General features: G+C 37.9%; 1 protein-coding gene and 3 long non-coding RNA genes across 7 annotated transcripts in view; 1 reads left to right on the top strand and 3 right to left on the bottom strand.

Annotated features, from left to right (window-relative positions):
* The window catches only part of LOC135734354 (uncharacterized), a 352,561-nt gene that overhangs the window by 201,058 nt on the left and 126,350 nt on the right, over positions 1-25,153 (bottom strand). The window lies entirely within an intron of this gene.
* Positions 4,670-23,983, bottom strand: LOC135717944 (uncharacterized). The gene is made up of 6 exons (XM_073815297.1): positions 23,769-23,983; positions 21,619-21,718; positions 20,619-21,325; positions 20,330-20,529; positions 17,812-17,971; positions 4,670-4,980 (listed from the first exon to the last, which is right to left on the bottom strand). Exons 1-6 carry the CDS (start codon positions 23,845-23,847, stop codon positions 4,823-4,825), a joined length of 1,404 nt encoding a protein of 467 aa, XP_073671398.1. The 5' UTR covers positions 23,848-23,983; the 3' UTR covers positions 4,670-4,822.
* Positions 11,132-12,945, top strand: LOC135734352 (uncharacterized). Of its 3 annotated transcripts, XR_010527289.2 has the most exons (5): positions 11,132-11,677; positions 12,195-12,288; positions 12,387-12,519; positions 12,602-12,702; positions 12,813-12,945. It is a non-coding gene; the product is annotated as an uncharacterized lncRNA (long non-coding RNA). The 3 variants fall into 3 exon arrangements; XR_012337064.1 differs by having other exon boundaries at positions 11,133-12,288; positions 12,834-12,895; XR_012337063.1 differs by having other exon boundaries at positions 11,135-12,288.
* LOC141282419 (uncharacterized) lies at positions 12,869-14,394 on the bottom strand. Its single transcript, XR_012337065.1, has 3 exons — positions 13,878-14,394; positions 13,317-13,453; positions 12,869-12,998 (listed from the first exon to the last, which is right to left on the bottom strand). It is a non-coding gene; the product is annotated as an uncharacterized lncRNA (long non-coding RNA).

Here is a 25,153-nt window from a genome sequence, read left to right as displayed (position 1 = left end):
GTGTGCCAGTCCACTACTGAACAGCGGAAATGACCACAGGATTTCACACCAGCACTTGGATGGACATTCAGATGACAAGGATAAAACTCTGCAGTCACAACTACTGTTCACAGACACAGCTCAGGCTGAGCCCTGCCCACAGACCTCGCTACAGCTGGATTGTGAATCAACACCCAAGGACGTTTCTGTTGATAACACTCCCCCCCAGCCTTCAGGAACACCAGAATCACAGCTGATGTCGTCACACTCTCTCTCCCTCTCTCCAACATCACCACTTCTGGGCTTTTCAGAGAAAATGGAGAAACTGGTATCTGCTGGAACAAAGCTATCCCACTCTATTGCTGCGAGTCCCCAAATATCAACCAAGAAACGGCGGGCTCCTCATCCACCAAAGCCTTCGGGCTCAACTGATGTGTGTTGGGTTCCCGCTACGTCAGCAGTAACAATCATAAATATTTTAAGAACAAGCGGGCGCACAATGTCCCTTTAGCTTTCCCTATCTCTGTCCTGACATGTGATAGAAAGATGAAGGTCTCCAGCCACACAGCAATTCTATCTAATCTACTGCCTATTATACATCATTCTGAGATTGATACAGTTCCAAATCCAGTTACTGTTAAGTTAGCACTTCTGAACATCCGTTCACTAAAGAACAAATCCTTTTTAGTTAATGATCTTATCACCACTAACAACCTGGACTTTATGTTTCTAAATGAAACTTGGTTGGATGACAGCTGCAGTGCTACAGTCCTCAATGAATCAGCCCCACCCAACTTTACCTTTATAAGTGTATGTAGAGCTGTTAGAAGAGGTGGAGGAATAGCTGCTTTATTCAAAGATGCCTTTCAGTGCAAGCAAGTGTTACTTGGTGATTACCAGTCTTTTGAATATCTGTGTATTGCTCTAAAAGGTACACCACGCATTCTGTTTACAATTATTTATAGACCTCCCAAATACACCTCAGCATTTGTTGATGAATTTACAGAACTTTTATCAACGATTTCCTCTGAATTTGATTATTTTGTTATTGCTGGAGATTTCAATATTCATATAGACAATTCAGAAAACAATACTGCGATTGAACTGTTAAATGTTTTAAACACTTTTGATCTGACCCAGCACGTGCAAGGTCCTACACACAATCGGGGACACACTCTTGATCTGCTCATTAGCAAGGGTCTAAACATTTCATCCACTGTAATCAAGGATGAAGCGCTATCTGACCATTTCTGTGTTTACTTTGATTTATTGATCTGTCCTGCCACTGATGCTAGATTTGTCTATGTCAAAAAAAGGTTAATAAATGAGAACACCAGTGAGGTATTTATGAATGCTATGTCAATGTTGCCAAACATATCGGCAGACTCTGTTGATGTTCTCCTTGAAAACTTTAACATAAAAGTTAAAGATGCTATTGATGGTATAGCTCCAGTTAAGGTCAGGGTGATCAATGGCAGACGTAAAGCACCCTGGAGAAACACAACAGCAGTACAGCACATGAAAAGAACATGCAGAAAAGCTGAACGTATGTGGCGGAAAACAAAACTTGAAGTTCATTATAGCATCTATAAGGACAGTCTTCGTGCTTTCAATGTAGAACTAGGCACAGCTAGACAGACCTTTTTTTCAAACATTATAAACAACAACATCAACAACACTCGCACTCTCTTTGCTACTGTAGAGAGACTAACAAACCCCCCAAATCAAGTTCCTAGTGAAATGCTCTCTGACAACAAATGCAATGAGTTTGCTAAGTTTTTCTCTGAGAAGATCAGTAATATCAGAATGGCGATCAATACGACCTCAAATTGTACTGTGGTCAGTCAGATATCATTGCAACAACCTCAGAAATTAGTCATTCTCTCAGAATTTGACATAATTGATATAAAAACCTTGGATGAAACAGTACAACATCTTAAAGCATCAACTTGCAGCCTTGACACGCTCCCCACATCTTTTCTCAAAAAGGTACTTAACTGCTTAGAAACTGACCTCTTAAAAATAGTAAATACCTCTCTGATCACAGGCACTTTTCCAGAGTCATTAAAAACAGCAGTTGTTAAGCCTCTCCTAAAAAAGAGTAACCTAGACAAAACCATACTTAGCAAATACAGACCTATCTCAAATCTTCCGTTTATAAGCAAGATCGTTGAAAAGGTTGTTTTCAATCAGCTGAACAAATTCTTAAACTCAAATGGCTATCTGGACAACTTTCAATCTGGTTTCCGTCAACATCACAGCACAGAGACAGTGCTCATAAAGATAATAAATGATATTCGCTTAAACTCTGATTCAGGTAATATATCAGTGCTGGTGCTACTAGATCTTAGTGCTGCCTTTGACACAGTAGATCACACCATACTCTTACATAGACTGGAAACCTGGGTAGGACTTTCTGGGATGGTTCTCAAATGGTTTAAAACATACCTACAAGGAAGAGGTTACTATGTGAACATAGCTAACCATAAATCTGAGTGGACATCCATGACATGTGGTGTCGCACAGGGTTCAATTCTTGCACCACTTCTGTTTAATTTGTATATGCTCCCACTTGGTCAAATAATGAAAAAGAACCAAATTGCTTACCACAGCTATGCAGATGACACCCAGATATACTTAGCCCTGTCACCCAATGACTACAGCCCTATTGACTCTCTATGTAAATGCATTGAGGAAATTAACTGTTGGATGCGTCAAAACTTCCTCCAGTTAAACAAAGACAAAACTGAAGTCATTGTATTTGGAAATAAAGATGAAACTCTCAAAGTTAACACATACCTTTTCTCTAGGGGTCTAAAGACACAAAATAAAGTCAGAAATCTTGGTGTAATTTTAGAGTCTGACCTTAATTTCAGTAGTCACGTGAAAGCGATAAGCAAATCAGCTTACTACCATCTCAGAAATATTGCCAGAATTAGATGTTTTGTCTCAAGACAGGACTTAGAGAAACTTGTTCATGCCTTCATCACCAGCAGGGTGGATTACTGCAATGGACTCCTTACGGGGATCCCCAAAAAGAACATTAGACAGCTGCAGCTCATACAGAACGCTGCTGCCAGAATTCTGACCAGAACCAAAAAATCTGAGCACATAACTCCAGTCCTCAGGTCCTTACACTGGCTTCCTGTTACATTTAGAATAGACTTTAAAGTATTGTTACTCGTTTATAAATCACTTCATGGCTTAGGACCCAAATAAATGACAGATATGCTAACTGAATATAAACCTAAAAGATTACTCAGATCATTAGGATCCGGTCAGTTAGAAATACCAAGGTTTCACTCAAAACAAGGTGCGTCAGCATTTAGTTATTATGCCACCTCTAGCTGGAATCAACTTCCAGAAGAGATCAGATGTGCTTCAACAGTAAACACTTTTAAATCTAGATTAAAAACACATCTGTTTAACTCTGCATTTACTGAATGAGCACTGTGCTGCTTCACACTTACTGCACTTTTAACTCAAGTCACTTTTACTCCTGTTTTATTCTTTTTAATATTTTAAACTGTTTTATTAAAATCACATTTATTTTCTTTAATTGTTATTTTAAATTATCAGGTTTCTTTGTCTTTATTGTGATCTTATCGTGTATATCTTATTTTTACATTTTCTTTTTCTTTTTTTATATATTGTTTTCTCATCTCTGTGTAAAGCACTTTGAATGACCTCTGTGTATGAAATGTGCTATACAAATAAACTTGCCTTGCCTTGCCTTGCCTAATAATCAAGGTTATTGGTCTTTTTTAGTGCTTTTTTCTTTCATAATATCATATCTAAAACCCTTTAACTAACATCTCTACTGTCAGACCTTAATTTCATACAGGTCATTTAAAGAGGGAGACAGAGATCTCCTCTTCTTCCAAAGACTGGTTGCCCATTTTATTGATTGATTTTCTTATTAATTTCTTTAAAGGACAACTCCGGTGAAAAACGAACCTAAGGGTAATTAACACATGGTTACAGAGTAGATCGTTCTCTGGGATGCATTTTCATGATAATCAAATGTAAAGAGTTTTTTATCAATAAAAACAGATTAGCGTATAGCGCTATATATGGGGCAAAGAGTAAGTACAAGTAAATCGCTAGTTAATACCAATAACAAGGCTCAAAATAGCCTCACACTACCACAGTAGCATAATGAGGGTCCTTACATGCAAACCGAAGCATTGAGAACTTTGTAATTGTACAAACAGTTTAATAAGAAGCTACCCAGATAGCAAAATTGTTCCGGGCCTTTTAAGGCGCAAACACTGTTCTTAGTTTTGGCAATCATACCGCCAGGAATGCAGGGGCAAAACAGGCCCAAACAGTTTTGCCAAAAGCACGCCAGAAAGCTGCCAGAAAAGTGCCAATGCTTTACCAGACAATAGCCAGAAGACCCTAAAATGGCCCATATTCATGCCATAATATCGCCATTGAAAAGCCAGATGTCTCCCAAGCACAGGCCACAACTCTGCCAGATTATATTAAAAGAACAAATTTAGCCCATATTCAATATCTGCACCCAACAACAACCATGCAATTCAAAAAGAAATCAAACAAGGAAACCATAACTGCTGAAAATTTGTGTTTATTTAAATTAACAAACACGACTTATACAGGTAAACATTTACAATTATTCATTTTTTATACAAAACGTAAAAAAAGGAAAAACATTTGAAAGCTTGGTTTTAGAAATACACTTGTGTAAACCAGAAAAGAGCAAACTTCTGACAGTTAGTGTATGTAAAAGTGTGGCCAGAAATGGGCCAAAGTGGAACATATGTGTGCGTGTGCTTGACTTTGTATTGGTGGGTGGCTGTCTTTGTGTGTGGATGTGTGCCTAACTTTGTGTGTTGGTGGGTGGCTGGTGGTGGAGGACTGTGCTTCTCCTCTTCCTACCCCCCTCTCGATCGCCAGCCAAATACAACCAACGCCTCAACCATTGCTCCACCTCCTGGTTTGTGGATTCTCTGCATCCAGGATTTCTCCGAATGGCTTCTAGAAACAAAGATATCATGGCAGGTTTTAGAGTTTAAATACAAGACTTTTTAAAGACAAAGACAGGCAATGCCATTTAAACCATTCTTTGTGACTCTGTGTAACAGACAAAGGAACACGCCGACTTTTTGGGATTTTAGCTTATTCACAGTATCCCCCAGAGTTAGATAAGTCCATACTCATCTCTGTGCGTGCTTTAAGTGTTTTGACGCACCTACTGCTAGCCTAGCTTAGCACAAAGACTGGATGTAAATGGCTTCATCTAGCATACTAATACAAATAAGTGAGAAAATAATGCCAACATTTTCCCATTTACATGTTGTGATTTGTATAATCACAGTGTGTACAAATAACAAGGTCATACTAGGGTGGCCATTCGTGCCAGTTCCGCCGGACACGCCCAGAACATGTTTTCGGGTTCGTTCTCCAGAAGTCACGTTGGTCGACCGCATACGTCATCAATGTTTAATATTTCGGGTTTAATTTAAAAAAAGCAACCGTTACATTTGAAGGTAAGAATGAAACTACAATGATTGTATGTCTTAAAATAAATAAATCTTAATTTTCGAATGTGTTTTAACTGAAATGTGGGAAACTTGATGACGTATATGCGGTCGAGCAACGCGACTTCCGGAGAACGAACCCGAAAACATGTTCGGGACGGGTCCGGCGGAACTGGCATGAATGGCCACCCTATACGAGACAGACATTTTTTATTGTATAAATACTGCGAACTATATTCTCAGAAAGAAAAGCACTGCTACTTGGGCAGAGATTTATTTTACATCAATAGTACAGACAGGATAAAGTGGTTCGCCTGCAGCTACGGTAAGTGTTCTGTTATGTTTTTAGATGACAAACCTACTGTAACAGTGTGATTAGCTAGATGTAATGTAACCTTAGTGACACTATTACATGAATCAGGGGTTCTGCAGGTTTAAGACTTTTTAAGACCTTTTTAAGACCATTATGAATGAAATTTAAGACCCATCACGACAATGAAATCCAATTTTATAGTCCAGTGTGCATGCGTTCATGTGTTTAAGACCATTTATCTTTCATAAGTAATGACAACGTATTTTCTCTGGGTGAGACAAGACACTCTTCAAAACAAAACTAGACATGAGACTGGGATCACAAAAATAAGACGAGAATAGCCTTCAAATAGAAAATAGCCTTTTATTTAAAGCAGACATAACATGCTTTTAAATCTGTCCTTTTTACATATAAATCATCTATTTGTGGTCTATATAAAGCGAAACTGCAATGCTTGGGTCTGAATTCCTCATTATTATAGCCCCACAGGCCCCCTTTCTACCCCTTTTCTGATGTGCATCTGAGAGCAACTAGTTTTGGTACTGTCTTTTTAAATGCACGTCATACCCTGCCCCCTCTCCAGGTTGCAGAGGTGACACTCGGTTAAACTCCACCCCGTTCAGCCATTTTAGTAGTTTTATAGCAGAGATACGATTATCTAGCTGCACAGAAACTTTTTATTCACTCGTTATTCACAAAATGTCAACAACGGAAGACTTGTCCATCCAGCCTTATATGTTCGCGCCAGAGTCGGAAATTGAGCGAGATGAAAATGAAGACGACGAACCTGCAGAACAACGTCTTCATATGGAGGTATCGCAATGGTGTGTTAATGCCGGCTGTCATATTTCAGAATATTAACAATTATAAAGTTGACTATTAGTCTTAGTTAATTGTAAGTTGTTGTAATATGCTATAACTTAATCCCGGGTTGATGACCACATGCGACATCCGCAGGCTCCAGCCTTCGGATTGAGAAACAGCACTGCTAAACCATGACAACCGTGTACTTTACTGTTTTTAAAGTTATTTACAGCTTACCGAAGTGCTCTGCTCGAAGTAATTGACCCCTCAATCAGACGAAGTCTATCGGCAAATCCTACTTTATACTGGTGGATGTTGGTGAAATAGTTATCCTTGAAGTGCTTCGCGCACTAAAAAAATGACATTTCCGTGAAAAATAAAACTCAACCAGGCACAGGTTCAACAACCGAACATTTTGATTTACTCTCTCGTAACTTCTGCATCCTTGAGCTTGGACTACAATATTGCAGCGAGAAATTGAAAATGGCGGATTGCTGGTAGTGTTGGGCTGGAAGTCGATGTCCTTATTTAGCGGTTCCGCTGCAAATACTGTGACGTAATTGTTCAAAAAACGTAATAGATAATAGAAAAATCAGAACCGGTTGGAAAATATGACCAAAACAGAATATAAAGATATCAACAAAACTAATTTCAACTTTTATGTACTTCTAAACACTACAAATATACAACAAAATGCATTTAAGAGCTAAGAAAGTGGATTTAGCATGATATGTCTCCTTTAACTGAAATCACAACATTTTTAAATGCTTTAAACAATCTAGGGTTTTCACCAACAATTATTTTGGTAATTGATAATGATCAAGTGATTGGCCATTATGTGATTCATGGAGACTTCAGTTAGTTCCTGGAAGCTCATAGTGAGCAATTGATATACATTTGCATCATCAAGCTGCAGCCGGCGCGTTCATGTTGCTTGGCAACCGCTGTAAACGAGAAGACGACAAGCGTGATTGACGAACTGCAAGCAGAGAGATGATTTCTGAATGCCTCCGCAAAAATTGACGCCGGCGGACAGACCGTTGTCATTGAAACGACTTTAGTATGTTTGCGGCAGACAGACGAAAGTGCGTTTCTGTATTATTTCTTTGAAAACAAAACCAAAAGTTTAAAAAAATAAGAACAAAAGTCAAGCAAGCATTTTATGCATTTTGTTGTCAACGTAAGTGCACGCACACAAACACACACGTCTGTTTTGGTGGGACATTCCATATAATACGTAATTAACAGTGGTTCACTTCCGCGATTTGGTACGATTGCGCTCACATTAGCAGCGAACCGATCTGGAGTTCACATGAACCGGACCCCAGACCACCTTTTTAAGCGAACTCGAGTACAGCGTTCACATCATCCAGATGTACTGAACTCTGATGTCAATCGAACCCGGGTGCGCACCAAAAGTGCTAATGTGAAAACGCCCTAAAATGCATCACACTGTGTAGTATGTAAGCTTTAGACGCTCCTAGACAGGCATTACACTAGTTCTAGACAAAAAAAAAGAGCTGTCCAAACTGAAAACAACTCGCACTGACAATCTTAAAATGCATCAGTATCCTTTGTTTGCCTCAAAATGCACACAAGTAATGTTTTAGTAAGGCATGTTTGTTAAAACTAGTTGTATTTCCTTGTTAAGTTAAAGCCTAATTCTGTTTTAAGATAATCCCTTCGGGAAACCACCCCATAATGCATGTTTATAATGTACAACTGACTGTGTGCTGTGAATTTATCTTGTGCCAGTTTGATTTATAAATATACAAAAAAACAAAAGATCACTTTCAATAATGATTAATCCCTGAATGCATTAATAAATGCATTTTCTTAATAATTAATTTATTGCATTTAACTTAATAAACCAGCAGAATTACAGAGCCAAAAACACTCCACTCATACGTTTTGTGTATCAAATTGTAATATGCTTATGACTTGTGAATGTAATGCTCAGTTGATTTAAATGTGCTCTAAGCAAATTCACCCGTTTTAGACCATAAAACATTTTTTGTTACATGCACCAAACATCTCCTCACTATCTGCTTGTTGACAACGCTTTTCGGGAATGAACGTAGGTAAGAAATTTAAGACTTGGCTAAATTAAATTTAAGACCTAGGATGAAAATCTGGGCGTTTTTAAGACTTTAAGGCGTTAAATTTAACTTTCTGAATTTTAGACACTACGGAAACCCTGATGAATAGGGTGGTCACTACTGTACTATTGCAGTTGTTCCCAGGCTCCATTTATTCCTTCAGGGTTCTTGCAGGTTTCAGCAAGTTAAATTTAAGACCTTTTTAAGACCTTTTAAGACCATTATGAGTAAAATTTAAGACCAGTACGACACAGAGGCATTCAAATGATCTCAGAAATTCACAAAACGTTCTATTTTTATTGATTCAGTTATAGAAAAATATCAAATGAACGCAGTTTTAAAACAGATAATCAAAATACATGGAAATACATTATGCTTAACTCTATTAGACCGCGAGTGTTGGCGCCAACAAATTCTACCCATAGCCCTTAAGGAAGAGAATTCTGACAATGGAAGCCCAAAATGGCTCATAGTGAGCCATTGAAATACATTGAGTTAGAGGCAAAGAGCTGTGATTTTTCTTAATTAATAGTCAAGAAATGCATTGATTTACAATATTTATACATCACACTAATATTTGTAAGTAGTATTTTTATAAAATTCTATCAACAATATTTTTGACAAATAAAATCCACTAATATTAGATCAGTTAGTATGGTCAGCAGCTGGTTTGTGCCTAGTTTTACACTGCCTCATACAACTTTAACACTAGCACTACCGGAATTCTATAACTACTAGAACTGCCAATAGCGGTCATTTTGACTGTTCATACCAGACAGCAGTGCATGTCATTTTTGTCATGTTATATTTACTTCAAATCTTCTATGGTCATGTTTTATGAAAAATGTGGGGTAATTTAAGCATACATAATATAATATATTCGTGATATTATTGTGTAAGAGCGACTAGACCTCCCACAAAAGTGCATGCCGCAATTTGCTTTCCGCAATTTGCATCCGGCAAGCTGGAGATCAAAGTTTTTCACCGCAGTTAAAATGTTGTTTTTGAAAGTCTAAATGTCAACAAATATAAAATAAAGCAGAATATTTCGTTAGATAAACACATATTGTGAATTTTGGAAATGATTACATCTGTCTTTATTCAATACATTTTGACTTTTGGAGTTTACAATGCTTTAGCATTATAGGAAATAATTGACACACGAATCGGAAACAATTTTATGCAGCCTCTAATGAAATCTAGAATGAATAAATAGTTCTGTTATATTAGGACAGATAATAAACATTTTGACCGAACTGTCAAGAGACCAAGAGACATCGCTCTCTGCTCCTCCATCAGACTCTGCATCATCAATGTTCTCAAGCAAGGATAAAACCTCAGTGACAGTCATTTTCTTTCTTTTTGCCATTTTGACGGTAAAACTAAGTTTTAGCTTAGCAAAAGCATACAAAACTGCCAGAGAAAGGTTGCTAGGCAACAGCTACGCACATCTTTAACGACGGGAAAGAGCGCTGAGGAGATAAAACGCCTGTAATATGTGCGGTCAAATTGACCGCTATGGCCATTAGAGGTAGAAATACTCAGAACTCGTTTGTGTTTTGTAATTTTAATAAAATAACAATGTTAAAATAAAATTTACATTAATTTAAGAAAAGTCATGGAACTGTAGTTATATGGGTTTTATTTCAACAAAGTTATTACATTGCAAATCTTTAAAACGGTCAAAATGACTGCCTTGGGAGTTCTAGTGTTAAAGCTTTAAATGCATCACACTAGTGCATCACACTAGTACGTAAGCTTATAGGGAAGGTTTCCCAGACAGGGATAAGACTAGTTTTAAGAGCTTTCCAAACTTGAAAACAATTTGCACTGACATATCTTAAAATACATCAAAATGCACACAAGTTATGGTTTTAGTAAGGCATGTTTATTAAAACTAGTTATATGTCATAATTAAACTAAGGCCTAGTCCTGGTTTAAGCTAATCCCTGCCCGGGAAACCACCCCATAATGTTTATGCATGTTTATAATGTACAACTGACTGTGTGCTGTGTAGGCCTATCTTGTGTCTGTTTATAAATATACAAAGAACAAAAGATCACTTTCAATTATTATTAATCCCTAAAAGCAATAATAATAAAACAAGTTATTAATAAATTAATGTATTGCATTTAATTGAATACAGAATCACAAAGCAAAAAAAAAAAATCCACCCATACGTTTTATGCATAAATATGCACTATACCGCCATCAGGTTTAGTAGCCTCTCTAATTACACAATAACAGATTAATCTGCATTAAGAAAATGAAATTTACCATTAAAAGGCTGTTTGATATGTGTTGCTAACGTTATACACTAAGACCGTTTCTCAATCCGAAGGCTGTAGCCTCCGAAGGGTCGCATTTCTAAGATGGATACGTCTTATTTCAGAATATTAACTTTGAAATTAAAGAGCACCTATTATGGGATACACGTTTTTAAACATCATTTTGTGTGTAAGTGTGTATTAGTACATGCTAACGATATTCAAAAAGTACATACCTCAAAGAAAACGATGACGCGAGTTATCGTCTGTAACGTTCGAGAACTACAAAAAACACTCGGATTGTAGGCAACAGTTTACTTCCTGGGATTAGTGACGTAGATAAGACCAACATTATCATAGTTCAGCCCTCTCTGCTTTGCTTGGGTACGCCCTCAAAGACGGGGGTGGGGAGCGCCGAGTCAGAGGAGAGCTAAAATGGCGGAGGTTGTGAGTCCCTGCTTTGACCCTGTTTGCAAACTCATTGTTTCATTGTTTAAGCGATTAAATCTCTCGAGTAGACGCTGTCTCTTTAGATGCTAGGGCAAAATAGCACTTTATGGACTTCCACAGAGGACATCATGTTTAATACGGTTCCGGAAAAATCCAGTCAGAAGTTGTTCACGGAGTTTTCACAATAACTGCTTCTCATGAACCGAAGCTGGACGTCTCCTTCTGAAAGTTGGATTACTGTGCACTTCTGGATCACAGGCTGTAAGTATTCACGTTTATTATTTGCCTTTTACTGTACATTACGTAACCGGTAACCGGAGATTAACATAATGTGCGTGTAGAGCTAAGCTTGCAAGCGAACTGTTTTGTGTTGTAATACTGTATTTCATAAACAACGTACCATATTTACACACGTGTATGTTGAATTATGCAGACTATCGTTTTTTTTATCGATGTTGGTTAAGACATGTTTACAAACTTGCTAAGTTACCAGCTAAACTGTTACCGGTAAAATTTGTTCTCATGATCAAACTCAAGAAACTCTAAGTACAGATGATTTGTTTAAAGTTATATGTATTTTACTGTTGTTTTTACTTGAAGCTTTCTTAGATTTTGAAACAAAGTAAACACGTAATGTGTGTTGCTAATGTTGGGCCATGTAACATGTAATACATTTACGTTTTAATGAATAGTCTAACGAGTTATAGTCGTTGTACTCTATTGTTATAATATGTCTTTTTGACTGAATACATGTTTGTTTTATTTGTCTATATCCTAGATTCGCAGCTGTACACATCCTTCTACACTGTATGCAAACATGCAACATCATAACACACAGTACAAGGAGTCAGACTGGCATATGAGGAGCAAAGGTGTGTAACACAAATGATGTATTTAGCTAGTGAAACCACTACCAGTCTTAAATGTATAACTGATGATGACAAAGTTTTTTTTCTCTGCATAATAATAGGAACCCAGGCAGTAGCATCGTTTCACAATGTTTCCATCACCATCATCAGTGGATGCCTTTGCCGTCCGTAGCCTGAGATTTCAGATTTGCAGCAAAAAAATTTGATTTTCTCATTTATTGGAATGCTATGCAGGTATTTAAGTATTTTAGTAACTGTGTTAAATAAAGTAGTATTTACTTTTACAATAAATTTATGCTTGCTTATATTTTTACAGGTTGTACCTTGCAGCCATCCATTACAATGTCACCAAGCCGTAACAAAAGCAGGAGAGGGAAAGTACAAGCCTATGTTCCCAAAACACACAAATGACATACCGTAAGCAGTAATGTTTTATTTCAAATACATTCATAATTAAAAACTTAATGTATGAAGCAGGGAAATAAATGATCAAAACAAAAGATTTATTGACCGCAATATTTCTACAGTTATGTGGAGGATGTGATCAGGCTTGTGTTTGCTGAGGTATTTGAAGATAAGCTGAAGGAAACCCCGATTCCAATGGACCTGGCATCACAGTTTGAGAAACCTTCAAAGGAGGACGTGATTGCATGCCATCTTCAGTGCAGGGGTCGTCGGAAGCCAACATTCCGATCAGGAAGCTCCAAGCGTATCTGGAGAACAACACACGACAGGATGATAACCCTAAAGTGTCATCTTAGATAGCATCAGCTGACAAAGCTTTGATATGCCATTTATCTGAATAGATAGCTGTCAGAAATGAATTGAACAATTTTTGAAAGAAGAGCACAATATGGTTACTAAAGTATGTTTATTTGTATATTGTTTAAAATTTAAATATATATTTGTAATAAATAAACTTTTGACTGACTACTATATTTTCTTTAAAGTTACATCTTTTGTTCTTTTGGGTACTTTGTTACTATAATAATACTTTAGTGTTATTGGTTTAAAAATGTAATAAAACTTACTCTAGTCCTGCACCTCAAAGGCTTATAGTCGGTACAATAAATGTTCTGTGTGTAGGGATTTAGACAATTTGTGCAAAACCTGGATGATGAATCACGCAGGTAAGAGGCCCTGGAACCTGTTACATTCTCCTTAAAACCTAGTAAGTAAAAACATAGCACAGTCTTTCATAATAAAGTTTACCATAGTAAAATAATGTAGAACTAACATTAATTTCAATTAATACTTTCTTTGTGCTAAATTTGGTGTTTCCATATAGTTTGCACAGTAAAATAGTATGTAAGCAGTATTTTATAATTAAGTTTACTATAGTAAAATAATGTAGAAATTACCAAGTGAAATCGTTTTATAATCATTTCAACAAATACTTTATATGTGCTACATTTGGTGTTTCCATATAGTTTGCACAGTAATACAGTATGTAAGCAGTCTTATAATAAATTTTACTAGAGTAAAATAATGTAGAAATTACCAAGTGAAATCGTTTTATAATCATTTCAACAAATACTTTCTATGTGCTACATTTGGTGTTTCCATATAGTTATGTAGTACGTTATAATTACCTTTTGGATGTCTTTGCAACACATTTTCGTCTTCGTTTAGCATTCTGGCAGAGCTAAGGACACCTAAAAAAGTTAAATCCAATCGCATTCATTGACGGAGATCGTTTATATCGTAACGGCCTTCTGAACTCTCTGGATCGAGCTCGAAGTGGTAAGGCAGTACAGACACCATCGTTTATAGAGAAATATAGCGCTTGTTTACGTTGCCTCTGAGGCTGTGACTCTCAGTCAGAATCTGTGTCAACCCACGCGTAGTCAGGGGCGTAACCTTTCAAACACACGCCGAACCCAGCTGACCAATAACAGTTGAGTAGTCATCTGACCAATCCGATTACACTAGACATTTTGGGAGGCGGAGACAGGAACTAAACCGAGCGTTTTCCAGACAGTGGGAAATCGGTGAGGTATGTAAGCAATTTATAAGACTCACAATGCATTAGTTCAAGTTTTAATAACATGTATGTACTATGGGATATTGCAATAACGTGCTAACGTGCCAATTTATTAGCATAATTGGTGCTCTTTAACTTTAAAATATTGATTATTATTCTTAGTTAATCGTTAATTGATGTAATATGCTTATGACTTGCGAATGTAATGCTCAGTTAACTCAAATAAACCAGGCGATGCCGTATGCAGCAGCCTGCATATGCGAAAGGGCTCTGATTCTACCGCTGTTCATTTAACCGTAACTCCTAAAGCATTTGCACCATCAAAAAGTTTGAATTGTTCCTAAAAGACGACAATTGCACTTTTTTGAAATATATGGTTTATTACGGTACTTTCTTGCTTTCCGTCTGCCAATCGCTGCTGTTTGTGGAGAGCTGAAGGGAAAGCGCGTTAGGTTCGAGTGCGTTGCAGCAGAAAGCAATATTAAAGTCTAAAATATAAAACTGTGTAACATTAAAGTTGACACGCTGTTGGTGGCTCATGACTTGACGGCCCGACTGTTTAAGTTGATTTTCAATAAAGCAGCATTGATTTTTGTTCGCTTTTGTGTCCTCTGTGTTTCAGAACCTGGCAAATGCTCAGGTAAGCCATGGGCTTATAAATTACCCCGAAAAAGATTTTTGCTTATACAAAACTAAATGTAAGGATTGTTTCTCGCCAAACCCACAGTATACAGTTAGATCACAACACCTGAAATATAGCTCATGGCACAGTGTGGAACATTTCTTTTTCGAGACCCACCTTTATACACTTTCTGCCTCCGCCACTGATTAAGTTAGTTCTTCAGCGTTTTAAATTACTATTTTATATTCTGCGGACAGCGCTTTTCGGGAATGAACATTAGTAAGAAATTTAAGACTTGGGTAAATTAAATTTAAGACCTGGGATAAAAATCTGGGTGTTTTTAAGACTTTTTAAGGCCTTAAATTTAACATTCTGAATTTTAGACTTTTTAAGACCCCGCGGGAACCCTGTCAGGGTTCTTGCAGGTTTCAGCAAGTTAAATGTAAGACCTTTTAAGATCATTATGAGTAAAATTTAAGACCAACACGACACATTACTAGAAGCATTTGAATGATCTCAGAAATTCTCAAAATTTTCTATTTTTATGGATTCAGTTATAGAAAAACATAAAATAAACCCACTATTAAAACAAATACTCAAAATACATGGAAATACATTATGCTTAACCCTATTAGACCACGAGTGTTTGCGCCGACAAATTCTATCCATAGCCCTTTAGGAAGAGACTGAAAATGGAAGTCCAAAAAGCTCGGCCGTCACGTGATTCATGGAGACTTCAGTTAGTTCCTGGGAGCTCATAGTGAGCAATTGAAATACAATGAGTTAGAGGCAAAGAGCTGTGGTTTTTCTTAATACTCAAGAGATGCATTGATTTACAATATTTATATATCACACTAATATGTGCAAGTAGTATTTTTTATAAAATTCTATCAACAATGTTTTTTGACAAATAAAATACACTAATAAGAGTAGGCATGGGCCGGTATAAGATTCTGGCGGTATGATAACCTTTAGCAAAAATACCACGGTTTCACGGTGTTGCGGTTTTGCCATTGCAACACTAAAATGTGTTATTTTCAAAAGCCAGGTACAATAAAGCCTTTAAATTATAATATGCTTTCAACACATATAATATTTTCGTAATGTATATTAAATGTAAACATCAAATCAATCACATGACTTCATGATTTAATGAATTTTGTATAAGCACACCTCATACCTTGGAGACGGTATCACAGAACATTTTAGTGGTTTTGAAACCTTGACTGTTTTAAACCTCGGTATACCTTGAAACCGGTAATCGGCCCATGCCTAAATAAGAGATCACTTAAGCTAAGGCCTGGTCCTGGTTTAAGCTAATCCCTGTACAGGAAACTACCCTATAATGTTTATGCATGTTTATCTGCATTAAGAAAACGAAATTGACCATTAAAAGGCTGTTCGTGGTTTATTATGTGTTGCTAACGTTAACCACGAAGACCGTTTCTCAATCCGAAGGCTATAACTGGAGGTCACATTTCTAGGTCTTATTTCAGAATATTAGCATTAAAATTAACTTTAAAATATTAATTATTATTTTAAGTTAATCGTAAATTGTTGTTATATGCTTATTATGACTTGCGAATGTAATGCTCAGTTAACTTAACTAATAAACCAGGCTTGATAATGTATGCAGCAGCCTTCCTATTCGACCTCTGGAAGATACAGCCTTCAGATTAAGAAACGCTCTGATTCTACCGCTATTCATTTAACCGTAACTCCTGAAGCATTTGCACTATGAAAAAGTTTGAATTGTTCCTAAAAGAAGACAATTGCGCTTTTTGGCAATATATGGTTTATTACAGTACTTTCTTGCTTTCCGTCCGCCAATCGCTGCTGTTTGTTGAGAGCTGAAGGGGAAGCACGTTAGGTGCATTGAAGCAGAGAGCAATATTAAAGTCAAAGAACTAAACGCGGTTTGAGCAGTGAGGTAAACAAAATCCTCCAAATTGAAAACTGTGTAACACTAAAGTTGACTCGCTGTTGGTGGCTCGTGACTCGACAGCCCGACTGTTTAAGTTGATTTTTCAATAAAGTTGATTTTTTTTCCGCTTCTGGGTCCTCCATGTTTCAGAACCTGGCTAATACTCAGATAAGCCATGGGCTAGTTGGTTAAATTAACCCAGAAAAGATTTTTGCTTACACAAAACTAAGTTTAAGGTTTGTTTCTTGCCTTGCCCAGCCCACAGTATACATTCAGACAACAATACCTGTAATATAGCTAATGGCACGATTTTCGTCTATTATGACAAAGTGTGGACGCCAGTTTCTTTTTTAGAGACCCACCCATCTTTCTGCCTCGGCCACTGATTAGTTCTTCAGCGTTTTACATTACCATTTTATTTTCTGCGGACAACGCTTTTCGGGAATGAACGGAGGTAAGAAATTTAAGACTTGGGTAAATTAAATTTAAGACCCATGATAAAAATCTGGCCGTTTTTAAGACTTTTTAGGGCCTTAAATTTAACATTCTGAATTATAGACTTTTTAAGACCCAGTGGGAACCTTGAGTATTGTATACAAGTGTTTAATATCGGTATCGGCCAGAAGTTGTCTGTTTAAATCGCTATCGGCCCAAAAATCCTAACGGTGCATCCCTAATTTAGATTAAATCAGTCAAAAGATTAGTCGTTAGAAATTAGTCGTTTGTGGCAGCTCTAATGTGCTCTAACTGGCCACAAACGATAGACTAACACCCCTTTCACACCTAAATGGTTATTTTAGATTTCTCTGCGTTTATGCCCTTTGTTTACATACAAACAAAGAATTTGCCTCTAAAAACAAACGGTGGCCACTACACTGGAGGCAGCCAAGAGACTTTTTTCACCCTGTATTGAGGGGTGGTAGCTCATCGAAGTGACTACGAAGCTGGTAAATGAACCTAAAAACGTTGACTAGTAAATGTAATCAACACTTTTACCTGTAACAACGTTCTTGAGTTCTAGGCACTGGAATGATGTTTTGCCATGAAGGCCTGTCCAATTGATTTTGCAGGCCAAGTCATTCTGAATAAGCATCTTCATGACCCTCCACACAGTGTCCTTGAGGGTCACGCCCCCAGCAAGGCCCAGTGTCAGCACCTGGAAAAATAAAATATAAAAAGTTATGAAAATATGAATGTTCATTGCGGAGAAAAAAAAATGCAAAAAATAAAAAGTTCAGAATAAAATCTGGTCCAAATACTACAGTGTTTCCCATAGGTTGAGAATTTTCTTGTGGTGGTGAACCAATCCATTCTCACCAAAAAGCGTACAAATGACACGCAGTGTGATTATCGTGCAATAGATACGCCAAATTCCGATTTTGCGTGCATATGATACGCCAGTCCTTCACATTCACTTCTATGGCGAATCAATTAGTGTCGTTTTATTTATTGTTTTCTCATTTGGTTTCGTTTTTTTTTCCCCATTGTCGCTTGGGTTTAGGGTTAGAACAACTTTTTGTTATATAAAAATGACATCCTAACCCAAACCCCATCTCTAACCCCAACTCCAAGCGACCATGGCTTAAATATAGACAAAAGCATAGAAAAACCTGTATATTAAATAACCTGCTTAAATAAATGTGAAATCTAACCCTAAAAACAAGCGACAGTGGGAAAAAAAACAGAAACCAAATGAGAAAACAATAAATAAAACGACACGAAACGATTCGCCATATAAGTGAATGGGAAGGACTGGCATATCATATGCACGCAAAATCGGAATTTGGCATATCTATTGCACGATAATCACACTGCGTGTCATTAGTACGCATCTTGGTGAGAACGGGTAGGATGAACAGGGCGGAGTGGTGTGGCCCAGCAGATTAGTGCGGTGAGGCTCGGCGCAGTGAGGGGGTTAGAATAAACTAGTCAAACAAAGGTTTATGAACTATTTATTATAGTAAATAATATTATTATTATTAACACATAGTTTAAAATGGGTCTCAATTGGCTTAATTGCTAAAAGAAGGAAAGTCAGTCAGACTTATGTTACACACAGGACTCACCGCAGCATTTATAGGTTTACAGAACTTGCCAAAATCACTGCATGATTTAGTGGTATCAGAAATAAAAATGTCTTCTACTTTTTTAGTGCACGCGTCTGATATATACGCCCACTCTTCTCAAGCAGCACAAGCTTGCTCTACAAAAAGCAGATTAGCAGAAATATGAAAATAAACCATTTTAATATAAAAACAAATGGTAATTTCATTTTACTAACAGACTTATTACTTTAGCAACCTCCTTATTTTCTTTCTTCATAATCTGCACATGTGCGAGTAAGTATATTTTTTGTGTAATAGGCGAACAAAAGATTTTTCATGCAAGTTTTGTTACAAACACCGTATTTCCACACTTTGACATTTGATGATAAATATGCAAAGTTTGGTTATTTTTCGGTGTTCTGCCGTTATCTAATGGTAGGGTATTTGATGGCTATAGCCTATGGCTATCCTGTATTCCATGCAGTCGGGCCATTTTCTTTCTACTGCGCTCCATAGCAGACTCTCTGATGGTGAGACAGCGCCGATTAAACAAATTAATTTTTATTTAAGATTTGAGTGGAAGGAGTTTATGGAACAATTATTATTCAGTACAAGTGCAAACAACACTGCTGGATTTTATCTTTATGATAACGTGGATGATATGGAGTGAAAAAATGTGCATGGAATGTGTAGTAAAATAAAGCCAAAAAATTTTCATGTTGTCTACTACGGTCATTCCCAAACTGTGGTCCGTGAGGGTACTGCAGGTGGTCCGTGTAAAGGCAAAAAATATATAAAATAATATATATTTTTAAGAAAAATATATTTTTTGAAGAATATACGTTTTAAGAATCTGTTGTACTGATGTGATGACCAGTTATAGTTTTAGTGCTAGTAAGCCTATTTAGAGGTTCAGATAAATTCAGGACTTTGTGTAGACATATTTTATGATGAGTATTATGAGGTGGTCCGCGAAAATTCTTGATTACAAATAGTGGTCCACACACACAAAAAGTTTGAAAACCCAAGGTCTACTATATGCATCATAAATTAGATAATTTAAAGGTAATTTTTGCAATAAATTATGCAGGATCCAGTGGCGGAGGTGATTTCTCTTTTGAGGGACAGGAATTCAGAACATGTGTTTGACAGGTCGTGTGTCGCTTGTCAAAATGTGTGTTTGGTGTTCAGACGCGTCAAAAAGTTGAGTTGTTTAGTTTGTGTTGTTAAATGTATATATCACATATAACGTTTAATGACTCGGAATTCCATGTTACGGTTTTAGCGCTTTTTTAAACTTATGCTGACAGATTTCCAAATTTTACACGTGTCATCCAGTCGAGTTTAGGAAATACAAAAATTCGTAAAGTAGATTTTTTTTACCTGGGCGGGTAGCAATTTAACTGGGCGGGCCGCCCAAGTAGAGCCTATGTATGGGAAACACGGAATAATAAAAAAAGTTATATTACCAAGTCCTTTCTCTTCTCTGGGTTTGTCTTAATGTCATGGTCCAGCGCCAAAAGAGCCTCAGCATCCCTCAATGGCAGGAAACTTCCATCCATGTGTCCATGTGGTGTAGGTGTAGAAGAGAGATCCTGAACAATCCGCAGCAGATTTCTTTGCATATCACACATCACCTCCTGCTTGGCAATAATCTCTCGTAGTAATGCTGAAACAGAACATTTTAAAAACTGTTCAGTCCTTGCTAGCTATAACATAGAAATGTACTGTAAATGGGAATAGAGCATAAGGTCTCACCAGAGTGCAGGGCCATCTCAGAAGCGGCATGAGGGGCAAGATGGAATGGCTCAGGAGTTCCATGGTGGCGAGACGGTTGAGGGACAAGATGGTGGGATGGCTCAGGAGTTCCATGGTGGCGAGACGATTGAGGGGCAAGATGGTAGGATGGCTCAGGAGTTCCATGGTGGTGAGACGATTGAGGGGCAAGATGGTGGGATGGCTGAGGAGTTCCATGGTGGCGAGACGATTGAGGGGCAAGATGGTGGGATGGCTCAGGAGTTCCACAGTGGCGAGACGATTGAGGGGCAAGATGGTGGGATGGCTCAGGAGTTCCATGGTGGCGAGACGATTGAGGGGCAAGATGGTGGGATGGCTCAGGAGTTCCATAGTGGCGAGACGATTGAGGGGCAAGATGGTGGGATGGCTCAGGAGTTCCATAGTGGCAAGACGATTGAGGGGCAAGATGGTGGGATGGCTCAGTAGTTCCATGGTGGGGAGACGATTGAGGGGCAAGATGATGGGATGGCTCAGGAGGTCCAAGGGCGTGAAACGGCTGCAGAGAGGCAAGTTGACTAGCTGGCGGAGACATTTCATTTGATGAGGAAATGGCATCACGCAACAGTGACGGCAGAGGTGGAATGGAGGGCACCTTAGGGAGGTTTGGTTTGCGCTTCACAGGCTCCTCATCAGACTCCTCTTGACTCGAGAGGAAGCGCTGGTTTGGTCTTTGAAGAGAGAAAAATAGCTAAAATTATTTACAACCTTACAGCCATGTAAGGCCCGTTTACACTGCCTACTATAAAGAGACCCATCTATGAATGAAACTGTAAAACTGAGGTTTTAAAGTAAATTTAATCCCACATTTACACTTTTTTTCAGTGCTGCTACTTACAGAAATTTGGCAACTTAAAATGCTTAAATCTTTTTACAAGCCTTTTTAGAAACAAACATTATGTAGACAAACTGAGCAAAAACTGAGTGCAACACATATCATGGATTCAGCAGATTTGCAACATACTTGGTTTTTCTTTTTTCTGGCCTCCCCTCCTCTGCTTCTGACTGGAGGTCTGTGTCATCTTCTGCCCGGCGAAGTTTCAACCTTGCCTCACTAAAGCTATCTGTCAAGAATGGGAACCAAGTAAAAAAACAAAGCTTTACCCATACCGGTATTAGTGTTGTGAGATTAGATCATGATTGTTATATATTAAATCATTCGGTTCTTGTAATGTTTGCATCCCAGTGTCAACTTTACATTACAAAAAAATAAAAATACACTTAATGACACCAGTCATAAACATGTGACAGTGTCAATAATGTTTATGATGTGCGTCATGCTAATAAGGCTCACTCATGTAGACACATTCAAGTAAAGTTAGGGCTGCACGATAAATCGCATGTGTTTTAGGGCTGCAGCTATCGATTCTTTTTGTAATCAATTAATCTAGCACTGAATCGATCGATTAATCGAGTAATCGGATAAAAATTTTGTTTGTGTTTTTAAACAACCAAAACAAATAATGCATAACGAAAATGACGTGGCTGTAAAATGTTCAAGCATTTGGCTTTTATTTCTAAAAGAAACAGAGGTATTTGGCTCCAAAAAATAAGCCTATTAATTTATTATTTATTATATTTATTTTATTTATTATTAAATTAAGTGCCAGTGCCAACAATTAAGCACTTTAATTTATTAATATGCATAACAGGTTTCATGCTGTAATCTAGCACTGACATCAAAGTAAATATCTGGTTTATGTACATTTCTACACCTGCAGCATTTACCATTAGGCTACTAACATGTAATATATCATTTCTGGGGTGAGCCTATTTGCTATGGTAACAACCTGTGTGTGTGCGCGCGCACGTGCACCTGTGTTTCTGTGTGCACGCGTGCTGTGCTTGAGGAAGAGTGACACCCCAGTCAGACGTTCAGTTGCTTCATTGCATTTTGGTACGGCAGAAAAACATACATTCCTTTTCAATAGAACGCTGCATTTGGTTTGCATCACTTGCATTGCGGTGCATTTTAGGTTAAGAATCCGTTCGAAAAAAACGCGTTACGACATCACGTCCCGCTGTATACAGTGAATGCATGCTGAAATTATTGTTGCATGGCTACATAAAAGTTTAAGCATATGATGCATTGCGCGATCGGTCTGACTCGCGTGAGAGAGAATAACTTATGCTAAACTTCAATAAAACAGAGATTATTATAATGGAACAAAATATGTAAGATTACAAGTTGCCCATAAATGATTGCACTGTGGAGCCGTTTTTTTGGTACACACACCTGTAAAGTGCATGCGTGTTTGTGAAGGGGTTCTTTTTTAAGCAATTGAACGTGAATACGAAAACATCAAAGCCAAACATCATATCTAGTCAAACCGCTACAAATACAGTATGGGATTAAAATCAGCGAAAGCTATGTTACCTTGTTTCATCGACGCTTGGTGAAACAGCAGTGGATGTTTTCAGTTCAGATGCTGAATGTAATGATAATGTAATTGATCCCAAACTTTAGACAGTCTCTCTCTGCCGTTTATGGACATATTCGCTCCGCCATCGCGCCAACTAAATTCAAAATGTACCACGCGCTATGATGTGCTTCCTGAACATTGAACAACGGTCCGTGTGAATCAGATCTCGGCGCGTGTAGTGCGCGTCATAGGAATTTAACGAGGCTTCGAGGCAGAATTTTTACCTCGAGGAATTTTTTGAATCGAGTAAATCGAGTAACTCGATGAATCGTTTCAGCCCTAATGTGTTTGTCACGCGCATCTCATCAGTAATGCCGGTTCCTTGATTAGTATTAAATCTCTATCAGCTGTTTTCAGATGGAGCAGCTTTAACTACACAGAGCCGTAGTTCACTGACAATCGGGGGCAATTTCGCAGTAATTATCGGGGATGCATCGCCTGCGATATGGCCCGGCTTGTCAGGGTACTACGGCTCTGTGCAGTTAATGTCGTGCCATCTGAAATTAGCTGTTGGCGTTTTAATACTAATCAAGGAACCGGCATTACTGATGTGATGCGCGTGGTATTGCATGCGATTTATCGTGCAGCCCTACTTAGTGTTAACATTACATTTAAATTTTTAAGAAATACATAAAAAAGGTGGCTTGATTTAGTCTTGAACCATGAACAATGGATTTAAGGGAATACTCACTTGCTTTGTAAAGAACCCTGATGTCATAACTTGTCCAGGTCTCCTTAGGCATCTCACAGTTCTTGCTGGCCTTCTGCATGGCATCGAGTTTGTAGTTCAGCCATTTACAAACCTCTCCTTCTACCCACACACCTGGCACCACCTCCACTTCATTTGTCTTAATGAAGCTCACTATGAAATACACTGAGGGTTGGGGGGAAATGTAAAGTTATTTTAGATGTAAAAGGGGAAAGACAACAAAACTGCCATGTTCCCCAAATGGCATCCGGAAATATTTTAATACGTCATTCAGCCTTGTGCATTTTAAATCTGAAGACAAATTTGACACTACAAAAACTCCTACGTCTTGAGAATCAATTGGATAATTAAAGAATGTCTCCATCTTTGCAAATTCACGGTAGATGATGTACTCCTGGTCTTCATAGACAATAATATTTTCCACCAAAGCAACAATCTGATTGATTCGAACACAATTGTCTCCTTCTGTAATTCTGACGTGCACATCATTCACTACCAGTTCTCTGAATTGTAGAACATCCCCTTCAAACAAGTCTGGTACAGGCCCATTTCTATGCTCCATTTTTACTTGCATTTTTGGCCACTTAACTTCAACACTAGGTTTTTGGTTGTGAACTTCAGACACTCTACGGATCACCTGAGTTAGAGGGCTGTGTGGTTTCCTGATCATTTTTTTTAACGTACACAGGTAATTTTCAAATGGAAACCCAGAGATCACATCTAGATGACCATGAATATTTACATCATCACTAAGATGAATCAACCCATGTATATTGTAGACAACAAACTCAGGACCATACAATTTACTGAAATGCTCCACAAATGACACAAGTAACATCTTCGCAAAACCATTCAGAGCTGAACAAAGGCGGGGATTGGCTAAAATCGAGATGGCAACTGACAGCAACATAAAGTTGTTATATATTTCCTCAGGTAACACACCCCTAAGAACAAGAGGACCGGTGTACAGAAGGAACTGCCTGAGTTCAGTTGCTTTCCACCTTAGTCTTTCTGCCAGACTCCTTGGCTTCCTAGCAAATTCAACTGGGACGAATGTCTTCAAACTTACCAGCTTTTCAGAAATCTCCTGCATGTCACGACCCGAACGACGACACCGAAGAGGGCCAGAACTGCCAAACCACAAATCTAAGAGCCTCCTCATTACTCCCAAACAAACTAAATGCATATAATCGTGAGGAAACTGACTGACCATACCGATACCAGTTTCAAGCAGAGGGGAAACTGCTATGTGATGTTCCTCATCTGTGCCACTCGCAAATGACTCATCAGTCCTATCAGCAGCACTTACCTCTGGGAATGTCATGCGGTGATGAGCATAAACACCTGGCTGTACACACTTATCACAT

Source organism: Paramisgurnus dabryanus, chromosome 7 (assembly GCF_030506205.2).
Source record: "Paramisgurnus dabryanus chromosome 7, PD_genome_1.1, whole genome shotgun sequence".
Lineage (NCBI taxonomy): Eukaryota > Metazoa > Chordata > Actinopteri > Cypriniformes > Cobitidae > Paramisgurnus > Paramisgurnus dabryanus.
Note: the sequence above shows the minus strand (reverse complement) of the source record. Positions and strands in the feature narration are given on the sequence as shown.

Excerpts from the sequence above, each read along its gene's own strand:
- LOC135717944 (XM_073815297.1), bottom strand. The coding sequence starts at position 23,847 with ATGCAGAAGGCCAGCAAGAACTGTGAGATGCCTAAGGAGACCTGGACA. Across the intron at positions 20,530-20,618 it reads TGAGATGGCCCTGCACTCTG|CATTACTACGAGAGATTATT; the intron begins GTGAGACCTTAT and ends GTTCTGTTTCAG. Across the intron at positions 17,972-20,329 it reads CAGAGAAGAGAAAGGACTTG|GTGCTGACACTGGGCCTTGC; the intron begins GTAATATAACTT and ends TTATTTTTCCAG.